The sequence below is a fragment of the Drosophila willistoni genome (assembly GCF_018902025.1).
Source record: "Drosophila willistoni isolate 14030-0811.24 chromosome 2L unlocalized genomic scaffold, UCI_dwil_1.1 Seg168, whole genome shotgun sequence".
Classification (NCBI taxonomy): domain Eukaryota; kingdom Metazoa; phylum Arthropoda; class Insecta; order Diptera; family Drosophilidae; genus Drosophila; species Drosophila willistoni.
The window spans coordinates 2,150,346-2,167,937 of NW_025814047.1; the positions used below are offsets into that span (position 1 = coordinate 2,150,346).

At 35.2% G+C, this 17,592-nt stretch overlaps 3 protein-coding genes across 5 annotated transcripts in view; 1 reads left to right on the top strand and 2 right to left on the bottom strand.

Moving 5' to 3' along the window:
* Window positions 1-3,144: 3,144 nt before the first annotated feature.
* Window positions 3,145-4,160, bottom strand: LOC124459835 (probable kinetochore protein SPC25). Its single transcript, XM_047009578.1, has 3 exons — window positions 4,067-4,160; window positions 3,380-4,003; window positions 3,145-3,150 (listed from the first exon to the last, which is right to left on the bottom strand). Exons 1-3 carry the CDS (start codon window positions 4,157-4,159, stop codon window positions 3,145-3,147), a joined length of 723 nt encoding a protein of 240 aa, XP_046865534.1. The 5' UTR covers window position 4,160.
* Window positions 4,161-9,012: 4,852 nt separating this feature from the next.
* LOC6643375 (sodium-dependent nutrient amino acid transporter 1) lies at window positions 9,013-11,170 on the top strand. Its single transcript, XM_002066070.3, has 6 exons — window positions 9,013-9,088; window positions 9,151-9,451; window positions 9,510-9,726; window positions 9,775-10,149; window positions 10,214-10,952; window positions 11,008-11,170. Exons 1-6 carry the CDS (start codon window positions 9,029-9,031, stop codon window positions 11,152-11,154), a joined length of 1,839 nt encoding a protein of 612 aa, XP_002066106.2. The 5' UTR covers window positions 9,013-9,028; the 3' UTR covers window positions 11,155-11,170.
* Window positions 11,171-12,591: 1,421 nt separating this feature from the next.
* The window catches only part of LOC6643374 (serine/threonine-protein kinase WNK1), a 32,402-nt gene continuing 27,401 nt past the window's right edge, over window positions 12,592-17,592 (bottom strand). For 2 of the 3 annotated variants that reach the window (XM_023176346.2, XM_015178229.3), the window contains exons 2-7: window positions 13,886-14,013; window positions 13,591-13,834; window positions 13,408-13,522; window positions 13,189-13,330; window positions 13,005-13,078; window positions 12,592-12,906 (exon numbers count right to left, since the gene is read on the bottom strand). In XM_023176346.2, coding sequence (XP_023032114.1) covers window positions 12,708-12,906; window positions 13,005-13,078; window positions 13,189-13,330; window positions 13,408-13,522; window positions 13,591-13,834; window positions 13,886-14,013 — 902 coding nt within the window. In that variant the 3' untranslated portion in view covers window positions 12,592-12,707. Of the gene's footprint in view, window positions 12,907-13,004; window positions 13,079-13,188; window positions 13,331-13,407; window positions 13,523-13,590; window positions 13,835-13,885; window positions 14,014-14,849; window positions 15,219-17,592 lie in introns of all 3 variants that reach the window. The other variant, XM_023176345.2, reaches the window with a different exon arrangement.

Sequence of the window (17,592 nt, forward strand, 5' to 3'; positions counted from 1 at the left end):
ACAAAATAACTTAACATAAATAACATACTTTATGATTTAAAAACCAAGGAAGAGATATTGTCCACATAAAAGTTGCTCCCAAAAAGGAGTTTACTGTGTTGAAGTTCAATTATAAAATCTTTTTGATGATGCATATTTGGATTCTCGTTGATTTTTAGATAAAGTCAATATTTATTTTGGTCGGAAAAGCATTTCTACAGATTTGAGAGATTTGCGCGACCACTGCATTTTTCTATATTGGCAAAGTTCATTTTGAACATATTTTCCATTAAGTTGGCTAACAAAAATAAAATAAAGAAAACAAACCTTTGCCTGTTGCTTCTCAATACAAAATATTTTTTCATCCATGCTGCCTAAGGGAGGGTGGCGAAAGCAAAGTGGTTTTTAAAATTATATATACATATGTTGTTTTTGTGGCGTCGAAAAATGTGGCTATTAAAAAAAAAATATATGTTTTTCCTATATGTATAATTATGTACTCACCTGTACATTCATTGGCACGTTTATGTGATAAGAGTATAATATGTCATCGCTTTAATATTAATAGTTTCCATCAATTTGAACTATGTACACTTGGACATGTATGCATCGAAAAAAGGGAATTGTTAGGTTTTTCCCGTCTGTTCAATTTAAGGAGTACATTTTCTGCATTGCAACCCACTGCGTCCTTTCTTCCGGGTGTCAGTTGCTTTCTAGCTTAATCGCAAGCCTAGTAAATGTATTTGAAGACTTTAGTTAAAATGAAAAGAATAAAAGGTCCGAAATCTTTTACTAGTTGCAAGGCAGCAGTGTTTAATCAATTCTCCTATACCCATTTTGTATACCCTATTATAAAATTGGTCAGATTTTTGTAACGCACAGAAGGAGACGTTTCCGACAGCATAAAGTGTATATATTCTTGACCAGCATAAGAAGTTGAGTCGATATAGCCACGTTCGTCTGTCCGTCGGTGCATATCCATTTTACTCAGCCAACTAAAAAACTATCGAGATGAATTATGGGTGTTTTATTACCTGCGTGAGATCAGGTATAAAAATCGCCCGCATCCGACCACTATATTATATAGTTTTATAAGTAATAAAGGTGAAATAAATTACATATTGATGAATTGAGTTACAGAAAAAGAATTTTGAGCTTGTAAAAAGATTATTGGCAAGGACTGCAACGGTATTTAAACTCTTCTTTCTTTTAATTTATTTATTTATTCTATGTATCATTTAGATAGATTTATGCTATTGGAATTGAAATGTAGAATTATCTACCATCTTCACTTTGATCATTGTCTTCATCCAAAGTGGAAGATGATCCATTTAAATATAAAATTTAATTCATAGCATACTCAACTGTTACTCTAAATTCTCTCAACGACTCCAACTTATATTTCGTAGTTTCGTTTCCAATTCTAAATTAACTAGCAGATCAGACAGTTCCCCTGTGATTTCCGAACCCATTGCGATACTCAGTTCATGCTTATTGCCGTAGAAAAGAATGGAGTAAATTTTAAAATAGTAATTTCAGCACTATACTTTAACGGGATATTAAAGGGATATTTAAGGGTATACAAACTTCAACAGGATTGAATTATCGTAAGTCAGGTTCTCTGGCTACAATTAATTTAGATAATACTTACACAATTCACTCCTTGGTTAGAACATATTTGTATACTGTAAGGGAAATTGAATAAAACGTATGTTATATTATCTACATAAGAAAAAGATGTCGCAATTTTTTTTGATTGATTTTTTTTTTTATTTATATTTTATTAGAGTAAATTCCAAAACGTAAGACTATGCTTGCATTTGAACTACAGTAAACATTCTTTTAGAGAGACAGCGAATGCCTAACAATGAGACAAAACAGAAAACGGAAATTGTCCACTCAAGATTGGGACCAGAAGTTATGTGTGAAAATTACTTGTTTTGTTGCTGAAATATCAATTTTTTTTTTTGGTTGCATAGTTTAGATTTAAATTTTAGATTTTCCTTGATTTTGAGATGAAGTCCATCTTTATTTTGGTCGGATGAGCATCTGGACAGATTTGAGAGAAGTCCAGTCCCACCAGCTCATACTTAAAGTATCCTCGACTTCTCTATTGAAATATTTTCCGTTGAGGTGGCTAATTAAGATAAACAAAATATTTGACAATTGTTCATTCTTGTATAATTAAATTGGTTACTTACATCAAGCCACAATCATTATGCCACCAGCCTCCATACGTTTGAGCACAATTAAAACCTTTCCATTGATCATTATCTTGATCAAAACTGGAAAATGCTTGCTTTAAATTGTAATGCATAGCATTCTTAGCTGTTCCTCTAAATTTTCCCAACGACTCCAACTTATATTTCGTAGATTCGTTGCCAATTCTAAAATTTTCATAACCAGCAAATTGGAAAGTTCCATCGTAATATCCCAATTGGATATAAAGTTCATAGGTTTGGGAATTGGTAATACCGTGCAAATTCTCCAGACCAATAAAAAATTCTCCCTTCTTATTTCCGAACCCATCACGATACTCAGTCCAAGTTTTATGAAAGTCAACGCTGCCATCAAATCGTTTATGAATGACTATCCACCCACCACCTTCTATATCTCCCTCGCAGAGAACAGAAATCGGAACAATCCGCGGAATTTCAACTTCATGAATTCCCGAAGAGATGCCTTTGCAATGGGGTTTTGGTAGTTTTTCCCGACACTCGATTAAATATTCCTTGGTTTGGTTTAGTTGTAGGGAATGTTTTGTAAGTAAATGATTCGAATCAGTCAACTGAGTTTCAGATTCTTCTAGAGTTTTCTTTAATGATGAGATTTTAGCATTTAATTCTCCGATTTTGTTGCTAGAATTCTTTTCCTTAGTCTGATATTCTTTAAATTCCTTCTTTTTCGACTCGAGGTCTTTAATTGCTTTATCTAAATCTGATTTTTGGGTAGCTAATTTCTCTTTTAGATTTTCTATTTCTCTATTTTTATTTCTTTGTTCAGCTAAGCTTTCTTTCTTATCTTTTGCTGCTTGAAGTTGAACATTTTCTAAATTCTCTTTCAATTGTTCTACTTTTCTCTTAAAATTGTCTATCTCAGTTTGAGATTTGGCTTTCTCATCCATTTCTTTCTGAATGTTTTTCTGTAAGGATGAAATTTTAGAATTTAATTCTGCAATTTTGTTGTTGGAATTCTTTTCCTTAGTCTGATATTCTTCAAATTCCTTTTTTTTCGACTCGAGGTCTTTAAATGCTTTATCTGAATCTGACTTTTGGGTTGCTAATTTCTCTTTTAGGGTTTCTAATTCTCCATTTCTATTTCTTTGTTCAGCTAAGCTTTCTTCCTTATCTTTTGCTGCTTGAAGTTGAACATTTTCTAAATTCTCTTTCAATTGTTCTACTTTTCTCTTAAAATTGTCTATCTCAGTTTGAGATTTGGCTTTCTCATCCATTTCTTTCTGAATGTTTTTCTGTAAGGATGAAATTTTTGAATTTAATTCTCCAATTTTGTTGTTGGAATTCTTTTCCTTAGTCTGATATTCTTCAAATTCCTTTTTTTTCGACTCGAGGTCTTTAAATGCTTTATCTGAATCTGACTTTTGGGTTGCTAAGTTCTCTTTTAGATTCTCCATTTCGCTTTTTCTATTTCTTTGTTCAGCTAAGTTTTCTTCCTTATCTTTTGCTGCTTGACGTTGAACATTTTCTAAGTTCTCTTTCAATTGTTCTACTTGTCTCTTATATTTGTCTATCTCAGTTTGAGATTTGGCTTTCTCTTCCACCTCTTTCTGCCTGACTGAGTTTGTGATGAAATCGTTAATATTAGCTATCTGAATATTCTGTTGATCAATTTTACTTTGCAAATTCTCAACTGCTTTGCTTAGTTGACTATTTTCACTCTTTGATTGATTCTCTTCGAGCATCTTGATTTTTTCTTTCAACTCAATAATGTAAGCTAGACCGAGTTTCATAGACCTATAACAATATAAGGCACACAAATCTTTATCGTCACTGGAGACTCCACAGTCCTATGTAAACAGATTTATCAATTAGATTAAACTTCACTTTGTGCTATTCACTTGGCCACTTACCCCGTGATTTGGGAGAGGAGATTCAGAGATTACATGCTGGACACCAAGAACAAGGAAGAGGCCAACAAGTGGGAGGACACTTTTCCTTCTCATTTTGGAATTTATTCCAGAATATATACAAATTGGGATTTGTTAATGTTTAATTTAATTAACACTTGCGACTGAGATTATGTCTCTGAGAGCAATGATTTAATTTTGAAATATTCATTGAATTATATATTTTTCGGATTGTCGTTTGTCGCGATAAGAATTTGTTCTTTTCTTAGTCTATTTCAGTTCAATTATGTGTTTGCACTTTGACATTGACCAAAACGATAAGGTTGTGTACGAAAATATTAAAACAATTCTTTGTTATCTCTCATTTATATATATATGTATATGGGCATTTCCAAAATCACTCACACGACTTTCGAAAGCTGAATAAAATTTAATATGTGAAATAAATCAAAGAAAATCATATTTTTTACATTTCATCAATAATAATTTTTATAGAACTACGCCAACTAATAATATCCTTTACGAGGCCCGAATGTCTCCAATAGAAGACAGACGGGATCTCCTCACAGCCAACCTCTTCAAGTCATTAATCTCGGCTTCCAAATCCCCAATCTTCAAGATAATCCAAACATATAGATCACCCAGAAAACCCCAATACAAATCGGCAATTGACCAGATCATTAATTTCTGCCAAGCACACAGCATACCATTTCGTCCAAACTCTTCCGCCTTGGTTCATAAAGCTATCTACGATAGATACCTCTCTACGACAATCCTCCAAGAACAACACAGCGGCTGCAATATACCGTATCAAATTTGAAGAAAATGAAATAAATACTTGAGCTACTCCTTTATTTACACTGATGGATCACAATCCAATGGAGTTACATCTCTTGCGATCACAGATGATCAAAAACCCCTAAAAACTTGTCTATTACCCCACTATTCGTCTGTATTCTTCTCTGAAATTATTGCGATTGTCGAGGCGCTAACATTACTAAAAATAAAACAGGTAAATTCTGTATTTGCTCTGACTCACTTTCGCAATAAAGAACATTAACAATGCAGATTACTACACCTCTCTAGCCCGCAACATTCTCACAGAATCTTTTCCAAAATTTAAACTCCTTTGGGTACCTGGACACGCAGGTATAAAGGGAAATGAACTCGCAGATTTTATAGCAAAAAACACTGCAAAGCAACCATTAACGGTACGCGACAACATAAATATAAAAACCACTCACCAAACAATAAACAGCAACAAATTTAACTCGTACAACATATTTAAAAACAACAATAAAAACCTATTTAGAGCAGATCAAACGAAGATAACCCGACTTATGTTAGACTTGGACATACAAATATCACACAGATGCACATTGACAAGAGCCTCAACATTTGCACCTCCTGCAACATCCAAATTACATTAGATCATATACCTAACCTATGCCCCTCTCACAACACACACCGATTTAATTTCTTTCGCAATTTTTCCCTCCAATTTTTCTGCTATATTGAATTACCTTAAGGCTACACATTTATACCACACCATATAAACCCTGTAAATAATAGTCTTTAAATATGTAAATATTGTAATAACCCACACATTATCAGAGCAGAAGGCATTGCTTCTCTTAAACTGGCTAGCGTGTAATTTATAATTATAATGTTAGCTCTACAATAAATAAAAAATAAATAGTTTTTATACCATGCAGAATATAACGAAGTTGTTGAGAAAAGTCACTGTTCGTTTGTAGATGCAAAAATTCAGCTCTGTAGATCTTACGGTCTAGGAGGAATTTACGTTGATCCAGACGGAGGGATAGACGGTCGGACAGACATATTTGAACTGGTCTCGTCATGCTGATCAAGAATGTATATACTTTGAATGGTCGGAGATGCTTTCGAGCGATTCCATTATTTTATTATTACTTATTCGGACTAATGTGCCAGCGTTCCAATAGGTGAAGCACCCCCAAATCATCAAGCCGCCACCTTCATGTTTCATAGTTTCTTTTACTTGCCAGTAATACTCCTTTCCATTTGATTGATATCACCCACGTCCAATCATCCACACTCCAATTCCTGTGTTCCTTACGGAAGTTCTTCTTCGCTGAGAGCTCATGTTTCTTCTGCTTAATAGCAGCTATTAGACCAATCCTGTGTAGTGCCCGGCGTGCTGCCCACTTACTAACTCCTTTACTGAAAAAAGCTGATCCTTGGTTTGGCGTTGTCTACGGTTGGTTGATCATTATCGGTTCCTTAGCTCGAGCATCTCTATCGGCGATCCGAAACACACGGCCAAAATTGTAAAGGAATCGGAGTTTTCTGAAGATGCAGTGGCCGGATCAAAGCCCAGATCTAAATCCGCGCTAAATCCGCGCAACTGTCGCGCTACGATAATCCTCCCAGGAGTCGAGTCCAAGCGGAATAAAGCACTCTATCGTACGGAATGATAGAAAAATTGGTGGAAAGTATGCCCAGGTGCATTAAATGTGTGATTACAGCCAAAGGCCTTTAGACTAAATATTGAAAAAATTCGTTAATCTATAAGTTTTGTTAGACGAGCAAAAGTGGATACATGGTCATTTTTAAGTTTTTTTATGGATAATTCGAGCTAAGGAGGGGATAATGAATAAAATTCTTTGTTTTTCGTTTCATATATTATTAGTGGATTTTTGTTAAAAAATTGGAATCGATTAATGCATATTTGTGGGTTTTATAGCCACTCAAAGTCACCTCATCAAAACATGTATCCACATGTGCTCGCCACTGTATATACTTTGAATGGTCGGCGATGCTTCCTTCTATGCGTTGCACACTTCTGACCAAAATTAATATACTCTTTTTGCAAGGGTATAAGAAACCAAAATTATTAACTCATGTCTGTGAGAGACAATAATTAGTTGGTATCTTATGCGTTGTCTTCGTGCCGGCAAGCACTTAACTATTGAGCAGAATTAATGCCCCATCGACTATTATCATAACCATAAGTCGAAAATGCTTGACCTAAATTTAAGACCAATATATTCTCACTTGTCCCTCCAAATTCTCCCAACGACTCTAACTAATATTTCGTAGTTTCATTACCAATTCTATAATTGTCATAACTAGCAAATAGGACACACTCACTGCAAAATCCTAGTTGTACGTAAAGTTCATAGGCTTGGGAATTGGTGATACGATGCAATTTCTCGAGTCCAATTAGTAATTTCGCCTCCATGTTACGATACTCAGACCAATTGCAATCAAGTATAAAACTTATTGTCAGTAGCTTCTGAATGATGAAGCATCTTGAATATATTCTTTTCGTAATTGACGAAAGATTAAGTAATTAAATAAAGATTAGTTTATAAATGGCCAGCAAAGTATAACTGAAATTTTCACTATCTACAAATGTAGGTCCCAGAACAACAAAAATATTGCTTTTACTACACATTTTCGAGGTATTTATCGTGACATTCCTTCAATGATCTCATTCCTATGAACACTTACAAACTTGTTGATGATTTTTATTACCCAATAAAAATCATAAAATACAAAGTCTTTGTCCAAGTGGCATCTTTAACACTAGACAACATCTTCTCTAATGTTTAATGACGATTTTAAATATATAATTGAAAATATCATTATAAAATCTTTTCATTCTTAATTTGCAATGCGCTCAATCGGAATGCCCATTAAATATTTTATTAATACTCTATTTCTATTTAACTTATTAGGATAAGAAACAAATTAATTTTTTTCCGGAATTTTTGTCAATACAGAAAGCGGAATTCTATTTAATCATCCTGTTTTAGTTGAAGACTTTTAAACAATTAGGATGATCTTAATCCTGATCCAAAACGAGTCTATTATGAGTCCTGTAATAATGATATTATCTGTGGTCCTAGAAAAAAAAAACACCTTGTGGCACTTTAATAAAAACTTTCTAATGGTTTAATGCGACACAATTCCTTGATAACAAAGGCGGCTTCAGTTTTTTTATCTTCTTATAACTACAGTTTTCCAAAATAATGGCAATAGCTAATGCTTTATGGCTCAAAGCTCATCATCCCATTTATCAGGATATTTCCTGTTCATTTCAGTTTTGTTCAGCAAAGGAAAATTAAAATACTCTCAAGTGCTCTGCAAATTAAACATCTTGTTTTAAATTGTTTCCATAACCTCCTCCATAACCTATAGTGATAAAAATTTGTTGTGCAGTGTATTTTTCTTTTCAAAACGAAATATCTATAGTTTAATGTTCGGCTATGCCGAAGTTAATATACCCTTTCACCCTTTGCCCATTTTATCTATCTAAACTCTTTTCTGTGTCTCAATACTTACTATGAAAAGAGATAAGGAAAATGAATCTGTTCACGTGTGCTACATTCATATTGATCTTTATAGATAATGAAATTTTTCAACTTTTGAAGTTCAATTTTTCCAATTGGTAGGTTGATAGATGTTTTATACAAAAATGTAAATGAACTACATTTGATTGCGATTGCGGAGACATTACGGAAAATCGTCAAACTTCATAAATCTACTTACCGATGATGTTCCTTGATGATTCAGTTTACGTGACATCTTACAAAATTTTATTTCAATATCTTTGAAACTGGCAGTGGAAATGTGATTGAAACAGTTGTCAATGCTGACATGGTTATAGGTAATCGGCTTTTTATCTTAAGGGATCGAATACGCTTTCTTCTTTAAATTAAAAAGATCTGGTCAATTTGAAATTGTCCTCATCAAGACTATTCAGTTTACTGGCCAAAAACAAATTAGGCAATAATTTTATGGCCTCTTTGGCACAATGTAATCGGTTTATAAGCTAATAATAATATGACTTTTTGCAACTAGTTAAACGCATTTCAGTTTACTAAATTGTCCCCAACTGAGTGCAGTTCATTTGTCATCAACTAGTCGAAACGCTCTAAAGCTATGGATATTACAGAGTACGAAAAGTTAAGGAGATTAATGGAAGTCAAGCAGCTGAGGATACCTCCGTGTGTCATCTATACAAGAAATGGGGATAAGGTATTTAGAAATACTTAACAGATTGTTATTATTGTTAACCATTATATACTCAATACATTCAGCTAAAAGTCTTTTCCGACGATGTGGAAGCCACAACGACTCTGTCCACCCCGGTTCAGGAGCGGGATCAATGGAGCAAGGGAGTGGAATTTCTTTTCTCCTGCATAGCTCTATCCGTGGGCTTGGGCAACGTTTGGCGATTTCCCTTCATTGCTCTGGAGAATGGAGGTGGGGCTTTTCTTATACCCTATGTGATTGTTCTGTTGCTGATTGGCCGACCTGTTTACTATTTGGAAGTGATTGTTGGACAGTTCTCAAGTCGTGGTTGTATAAGGGCTTTTGAGTTGGCTCCCATTATGAAGGGTGAGTCTTGCATAAGACATCTTTAATGAATCATTTCACCGTCTTCGTTTCATCACAGGCATAGCCTATGGTCAGGTGTATTCCACTGCATTAGCCACAACATATTATGCCTGCATTATGGCTCTGACTTTACGCTATTTGGTAGCCTCTTTTAGTGAGGTTCTACCCTGGACGTATTGCCTAATAGAATGGGGCAGTCAGTGTGTAGCAACTGAAGCATCTGGTAATGGCACTGACCTTAGTCATGGTGTCTCTGCGGCGGAATTCTATTTAACGTAAGTTTAAGCATAATTTGAGTTGAGATTCAATTCTCTATTTTACAGTCAAATTGTGTTAAGAGAACCTCTCGATTTGAAGGACGGCTTAGGTTCACCCAGCTGGGACTTAGTTTCCTGTCTAATGGTCACTTGGTTAATCATAGCCACTATTCTGATCAAGGGAATACGCAGCTCGGGCAAGGCTTCCTATTTCTTGGCCCTCTTTCCGTATGTCATTATGTTGATTCTGCTGATTCGTGCGGTGACCTTGCCCGGTGCCTGGCAAGGCATTTCTTACTTCCTGCAGCCCCAGTGGTCGCAGTTGCTCAATCCGCATGTCTGGCATGCAGCCATCACACAAATGTTTTTCTCACTAGCCATTTGCTTCGGTACTCTGGTGATGTATGCCTCGTTCAATGATTTCCACAAGAATGTACACAAGTGAGTAGCACCTACATACGTCAGATGGAGACGGAACTGCAGCTAACAGATTTTATCGCTACAGAGATGTAATTATTATCACAACAGTCGATTCGTTTACCTCTCTACTGGCTGGTTGCATTATCTTTGGAATTCTCGGCAATCTTGCCCATGAGACAAACACTACGAATATCTCACAGGTGGTGAAGGGTGGCGCCGGTTTGGCCTTCATTTCGTATCCAGAGGCAATTGCCAAATTTAGGTTTCTGCCCCAGCTGTTTGCAGTGCTGTTCTTTTTCATGTTGCTGGTCCTCGGCATTGGCAGCAACATTGGAATGGCGTCATGTGTGATCAATGCAACCAAAGATCGTTTTACTCAATTACCTCATTGGCTCGTGGCCATTGGTTTCTCAGTGTTGGGATTCCTATGTGGCTTGGTCTATATGACACCAGGCGGGCAATTCGTTTTGAATCTTGTGGATTTTTATGGCTGCACCTTCATTGCCTTGGTCCTGGCTATTGCCGAACTCTTAACCTTCGGTTGGATCTATGGAGTAAACCGAATTTGCAGCGATATTGAATTCATGCTAAATGTGAAGACTGGATTCTATTGGCGCATCTGTTGGGCCATTGTGGCACCGTGTCTGATGTTCTTGGTGCTCGCCTACATGTTGGTTGGCTACGAGCCACTAACTTATAAAGGAACCCCCTATCCATCGGAAGCATATGTGGCAGGTTGGGCAATCTGGTTCGTGGGTGTGGCTCAATTGCCCTTGTGGGCCATTTATACCATTTACCAACAGCCGGCGAATACTTTTAGAAATGTAAGTGCATTTGGAATGATGTTCAGGTCAAAATAGTAATATGATTGTGATTTAGAAACTGAAAATGGCTATGCAACCAACTACCGACTGGGGTCCTCGTCAGACAGAGCTTTTTAAAGCCTATATCCTTTATCAGAAGCGTCAATTGGAGGTGGTCCAAAGGCGATCTGAATGTTTCTTTTTTAACAATATCTTCGGTTAGTTTAACAATTTGATTAATTGGCTTTTGTTATTCGTTTTTTGTACGCTTTATTTAGTAAGTGCCCAACGCTTAGAAATTGATTTTGATTTAAAGCGAATTTAGCTTTAATTTTGACAAGTTTTTGTAACTAATATGCTAAATAATTTTTTTATATATCGTTTTTTATATATATGTATGTATATATCTATGTAATTGGTAAGTTTGTTGGATTTTGCAGCAATTGTTCGTTAATATTATATTTATAATTAAAGAGAAAACTATACTAATGTATTAATTAGTGAGAATATTTGAAGCATTTGATGGCAGCTAGTTGATATTGTCTTTGACTATGTGAAATAAACCAAAAACAAAAAAAAAAATGAAAAGACATGAAAATAAAACATAAAGTAATCAAAACTAATTACATAATTGTTCAACTATTGTTAAATTTTTACTTGCTTACATTTTATACTATTCATATCTTTCTTGCTATGCTTTTCATTTAGATATTCTTCATGTTTTGGTTTTAATTATCACAGCACTTTTTGATTTTATTATTGTGCAAAATCATAGATTTCTCAAATTGAAATTTGTCAAATAAAACATTATCGAGCAAGTGCTTAATAATAGTTGTAATAATAACAATCATAGTGATACGAATAAAACTCTCTTAACTTATGTACAATATGGGCTTATTGATTTAGTCTTAATTAAGTTAAAAATTGAATTATAGGAAAATGGCAAGCTTTAGCTAAGCAATTTTCAAACCGACCTTGCACTTTTTCCCAGCAATTTTTTTTCACTTAGCTTATTGAATACAAAAAGTGAATTTGATTTTCCTTCCTTCAAACATAACTTTCTTTTTTGCTATTTTGGCAGATTTTTGTTAGTTTTGGACAATGTTTTTTGTCCCTATAAACTTTTCTTTGATTTTATGCTAAGAATTGACTTTGATTTGATTTTCATAGCCTACATTTCAGCGCAAGTATTTAGATTTTTTTTGTTCAAAAATTCAGCTATGCAAAAGTTGATTACACATTTCATATTCATTTAAATTTTTGATCGATTCAAAATCTTGGTTTTGTTTTGTTTTTTTGGTTTTTTTTTTTTGCTAAAATGGAAGTTTTACTAACAATTCACACTAGATATGGTCCTATTAATTGTTTTGTGTTGTTGTTTTGGGTTTTAGAAAAAGTTAACATACGAATACGATATGGAGAGTTTACCTTGAGTATATTGTCCACTACTTTCTTTAATAATATTGGCTAAAATTTTAACTCTGTCTAGATGAGTTTAGTGTTTTATATCTCAATTGGCTTAAAATTTGTTTGATGCCTAGAAATATAATGTATACATATATAATAGAATCACGTAACAGGTGCAGTTTGCAAAAATTTTTTGCAGTGGTATTTCTTAAATATATGTATTTACATAGCATAGAAAAATATATATGTATTTATTTCATTTCTGTATGTATGCAGTTTTGTGTGCAAAATAATTGTTCATTGTTACAATTATCTGCAGATATCCGTAGCGATATACGAATGTTGTTTTAAATAAGCCACCAATTGTTTTCAGAATGCCTGAATGGGGCGATATAGTCCCGTATAACCACACAGACGTGCCCTAAGCGCCGGTATTAGGAAGGCAGCCAATGAGATATCCTTCAAGAGGTCGGCACACTCGCACACCAACAGATACATCTTGTCACCCTTCTGGGATGTGCTCTTGTGCAAGGCAATGCGACGCAAGCCTGCTGCCCGTGGCAGATATCTGCAAGAAGGAAGAAAGAAAGAAAAGTGAAAAGCATAAAATGAACGTTTCCATTTCCATCGCCTACTCCTTGATTACACTTCCGTACTCCTGCATACCTGTACAACATGCGGGCACCCGTCCAATAGAGCCAATTCTTTTCGAAACGTTCACCATCGTCGCCTTCGAAGACCTGAAATTAAATTTGAATTTTTCATGAACCATTTCTGGGACTATTATTCGGCCAGCCAACTGGCTGGGACTGCAAATGAACTCCTCCGTTTTTCCATTGTGAGGACTTGCCTTGAACACACTAATAATATAGCCGGTGGCCGCTGTTTGTGATTTTTTAAAGCTGCCGGACTCGTTGGAGGGCAAGACCAAAGGTGGTCGACAAATGGCAGCCACTTCGCTATACAAATCCAATGTATGGGCGGCAGTATATCTGCAAATTGTGAAAAATAAACATAAAAGAAATCACATATATTAACATTTAATGCATGCGAATGGGCAGGAACTTACTTTAAGGCCTTGGGCTCAAATTTGGACAACGATGAGACACGTAGGCCGGCATAGAAATTCGAGGGATCCGTTTGCATGGTATTGATCAGATAATACGAAATGAAAGGGAACTCCGCTGCATATGGAAATTAAGATTTCTTAGGATTCCAATAAACTTTGGCAGATACTTGGTTGGGCACTTACAACTCTTCTCCATGTTGGCCAAGAGCATGCCACCCACTGCAGTGTTGGCCTGTTGCACTTCCGTCAATAGCTCAGCGGCAATGGACCGTTGTTTGAGTAAAGGATGTGAGAGAGGTGATTCCATAACTGGATCTATGGCCTCCAAGGGACTCATTAAATGCACCAGAATGCATAATTTGGGATCGGATACCTCCAAAACACTCAATGGACTAGTGGCCTTGCCCTCAGCATTTAAGGCTGGCAACTGTAAAGCAGTTAAATCAACTAGCATGGCGAGCTTTCATGTCTAACTTACCGGTATGCCAGCAGGTAGAAAACGATCTACACTATGTACCGGTATGATGAAACAATCACGATCCAATGTGGCCAATGAAATGGGTTCCGCTCGCGTTACTCCAGCGTTGCCACCACCACCAAAGTTCACTGTAAATAGTCCAGAGTGTAAACCGTTAGCAGAGATTCCAGAGAGCTTTCGAATTTAAGCAGTTAAATATTTAGAATAAGTAAGAACTTGGAAGCATTTGGTAGCTTATTGGTGAAATTACAACACTTAATGATATTTAAAAGTTTTTTTTTTGCAGCTGATCCTTCTAGGGATCTTCAAGATATATATGTATGTATGTATGTACAGTCTGTGGCATTTGTTTAAAAGCTTTTTCACAATTATGTATAGAGATTTAAGGATTTGCAATTGTAATTTTCCGTTGATTTTAACCCTCCCCCACACAGGCTTAGTTTGGTTAGATGGTTGGATCCCTAAAGCTGCGTATATACTGAAAGCTTACTAGCAAGCTTTGAAGCGTGTCCGAACATGTCTAGCTTTCAGTATTTACTCAATAAACAAACACAACATTCAAATCAAAGTAACCGGCAACAACAACATCAAAAAGAAGTAGAAGTACAAGTAGAAGTAGAAGAAGATATTGAGGAAAGTAGAAAACATTTTTTGAGGTTAGGGTACAACAATCAACAACAACAACGTGCGAACAATTTCGTAGATTAGATACATAAGTGTTTGGATTTGTGTGTGTGTGTGTGTGTGTGTAGGTAGTTTGGTCAGAGGGAGGGAGGGTGAGTGTGTGTGGGTTTTTTGGGTGTTTGGGTGGGCGAAAGAATAAGGTACAACAGAGATTTTTTGAGATGCTTGTGGTGTGAGTGACATTAGTTATGTTTTTTTTTGTTTTTGTTGGTTTTATTTTTCGGTGTTTCGCGTGGAGGAGCAGCAACAACAACCAAACTAGTTGGAAAAAAACTCAAACCTTGCCGCGTGGCTGCCGCTGCGGCTGTTAGCAATGTTGTTGTTGCACTGTGCTGTTGCTCTTGTTGCAGTTGGGTTTGTTGTTGTTGTTGGTATTGATATTGGTATTGCTGCTGCTGCTGCTGGAAATTGGCAACATGTTGTTGCTGTTGCTGGTGAGTCGGCTGCTGCTGCTGCTGCAATCGTATTAGACTGTTATTCGCACTACTCCCATTACTATTCCAGCGCATTAACGATACGGAGGGCTTGCGATCGACTAACGGCTGCGGTGCATCCACTTCATACGGCACGGAGGATGGCAGTGAGAATGTGGTGGCCGGTGTGGTCGAGAGGGGGGTACTCGGTATGCCCGAGAGAGCGCTACATCGTTCTGGAATGGATTCTGTCGATATTTTAAGGTGTACACACAACAACACAAAAACGGAAAACAAAATGAAATCAAAAACAAAAAAAATGGTAAAACAAAACCAAAAAAGAAAACAAAATAGAATAGAAGAATAGATATTCGAAACAATTGCTTTTGAATTGATTCGATTCGATTCAATTTGATTCGATTTGATTTGATTTGATTTGTGGTGTGTGGTGCTAGATGAGTTTCGGTTGTGTTTGGGGCTTTGGATTTGGTTGGTATCATAAGTGACAGATAAAAAAAAAAACTAGACATATTCATCAGGTGGGTGTTTAGTAGGCGCGCTTCATTATTACTCTCTAATCGGGTTAGAAATATTGAAATATATATATATATATGCATATTCATTTGACCTTTAAATATTTTGCACATTCAAGGCCATTGCCAACAAGAGGAAGAATAGAGAGAGAGAGAGAGAGACAGAGAGAGTGAGAGAAAAAATTGGGAATTGTTACCATAACTTACATTCGCTTTCGTTTGCTCTGTGCCCTTTAAGCCAAGCCAACTGGAAATTAAAAGATTAGCTTACGCTTGCCAACACACACACAGTTTCTATTTCTAGGCATGATTTCGTCTTGGCCTACATCTACGTGTGCCGCCTCGGAGTTATCAGTTGGGTTAGGGCTTCGGTTTAGTAAATGTACCACAAAAAGGTTACCAAATGAGCATGAATATGAGTTTAATTAGCCATGATCTCGGACATGAAAATGTTAAAGACTTTAAGAACACTCTTAGTAGAAGAAAAACTATAGGAAACTATTTTCATTTGAAATTCTATCTTTTTGGACTTGCATTTAGACTTTGGTCTATTGTTCAACTATATAAACTTAAGGTACTTTGATTGCCCAAAGAAAAGCCCATAAAATGTTTTTGCTCCAATATGCAACTAAAAAGAAAATCTGTCAATATTTTCATTTACTTTATTATAAACACCTTTATGATTGTTATTTACTGAAACATAACCTAAGGCTCGTGAGTTTTTAATCGATTGTCATAAAATATAACAAACAATGAAAACTAATACTGTTTTGAAAATTAAAAGTTAGTAATAAACAAATTAAACTTTTTAACATTAAATAATTTCCCAAATGATTTAGAAAATGGTCTAAATTAATGATTTTATTAATCGATATGTGCCTTGAGGCACTCTTAAGTTTTAGAGGGTTAAAATACATAAATTTGGTATCAACCAAATAAATTTGGTACGAAATTGCAACAAATTTATATTTTGAGTTGCTGAATATTAATGAATAGTTAAATCTAAGGTACAAAATAATAAAAACTAAATATTTACTTAAGCTACTCGAGATTTCAGTGTTGAAAAGTGAAAAAATCGCCTAAAGCTAGATTTCAGTATTGGCAAACGCTATTTTTGGTAAATATTTACTAAAGCTACTCGGGCCCAAAACGCGCTTAAACTACATAAATTTGGTATCAAACAAAAGAATTCCACGAGCACCACGTCAGGTGCGCCTTGGCGATTTATTATGTAGTTTTTGTGCAATTAACAAAAGAAAAATCATGTTTTTAGCGGGATTATAGCTAAAAATAGCTTTTTCCGGCTAAAAGAAGCTGTCAAATTTTGAGATAGCGTTGCCAGATGCCAAATTTCGGATACTCGAATACGAGGGCTTTTTGAAACTTTTGTTCGCACTATTCTCAACAAACGAAAATATTGTTGAGTTTACATTATTTCTTGATTTTAAAGACTGCCAGAGCAGTCGAATATTTCCTAATTCAATAATTCAGGGTAAAATATTTGGGTGCCAGGGCGGTCAAACAACGCGCCATATAACAAATAGCATTTGCCAGCAGTGAAACCTACCTTTAGCCGATTTTTCACTTTTCAACACTGAAATCTCGAATAGCTTAAGTAAATATTTACCTTTTTAACATTAAATAATTTTTCAAATGATTTAGAAAATGGTCTAAATTAATGATTTTATTAATCGATATGTGCCTTGAGGCACTCTTAAGTCTTAGAGGGTTAAAATACATAAATTTGGTATCAACCAAATAAATTTTGTGTGAAATCGCAACAAATTTAAATTTTGAGTTGCTGAATATTAATGAATAGTTAAATCTAAGGTACAAAATAATAAAATAACAAGAAATTATATAACTATTGTGTTTTTAATTGCCTACTTTGAATTCAAATTAAACAAAGATTTATCAACACCATTTACCAACACTGTCACAATAAAACGAACAAGATTCTATCGTTTTAAGTACGTTTTAAGTAGGTACTTATTCCATATAAAAATAATGTTGAACAAATTACAAGAAATACGGATTTCTAGCAGAATTTCAATCTATCAATGAATAATCTCCAAAT

Excerpts from the sequence above, each read along its gene's own strand:
- LOC6643375 (XM_002066070.3), top strand. The coding sequence starts at position 9,029 with ATGGAAGTCAAGCAGCTGAGGATACCTCCGTGTGTCATCTATACAAGA. Across the intron at positions 9,089-9,150 it reads ATACAAGAAATGGGGATAAG|CTAAAAGTCTTTTCCGACGA; the intron begins GTATTTAGAAAT and ends CAATACATTCAG. Across the intron at positions 9,452-9,509 it reads GTTGGCTCCCATTATGAAGG|GCATAGCCTATGGTCAGGTG; the intron begins GTGAGTCTTGCA and ends GTTTCATCACAG.
- LOC124459835 (XM_047009578.1), bottom strand. The coding sequence starts at position 4,159 with ATGAGAAGGAAAAGTGTCCTCCCACTTGTTGGCCTCTTCCTTGTTCTT. Across the intron at positions 4,004-4,066 it reads CTCCTCTCCCAAATCACGGG|GACTGTGGAGTCTCCAGTGA; the intron begins GTAAGTGGCCAA and ends CTGTTTACATAG.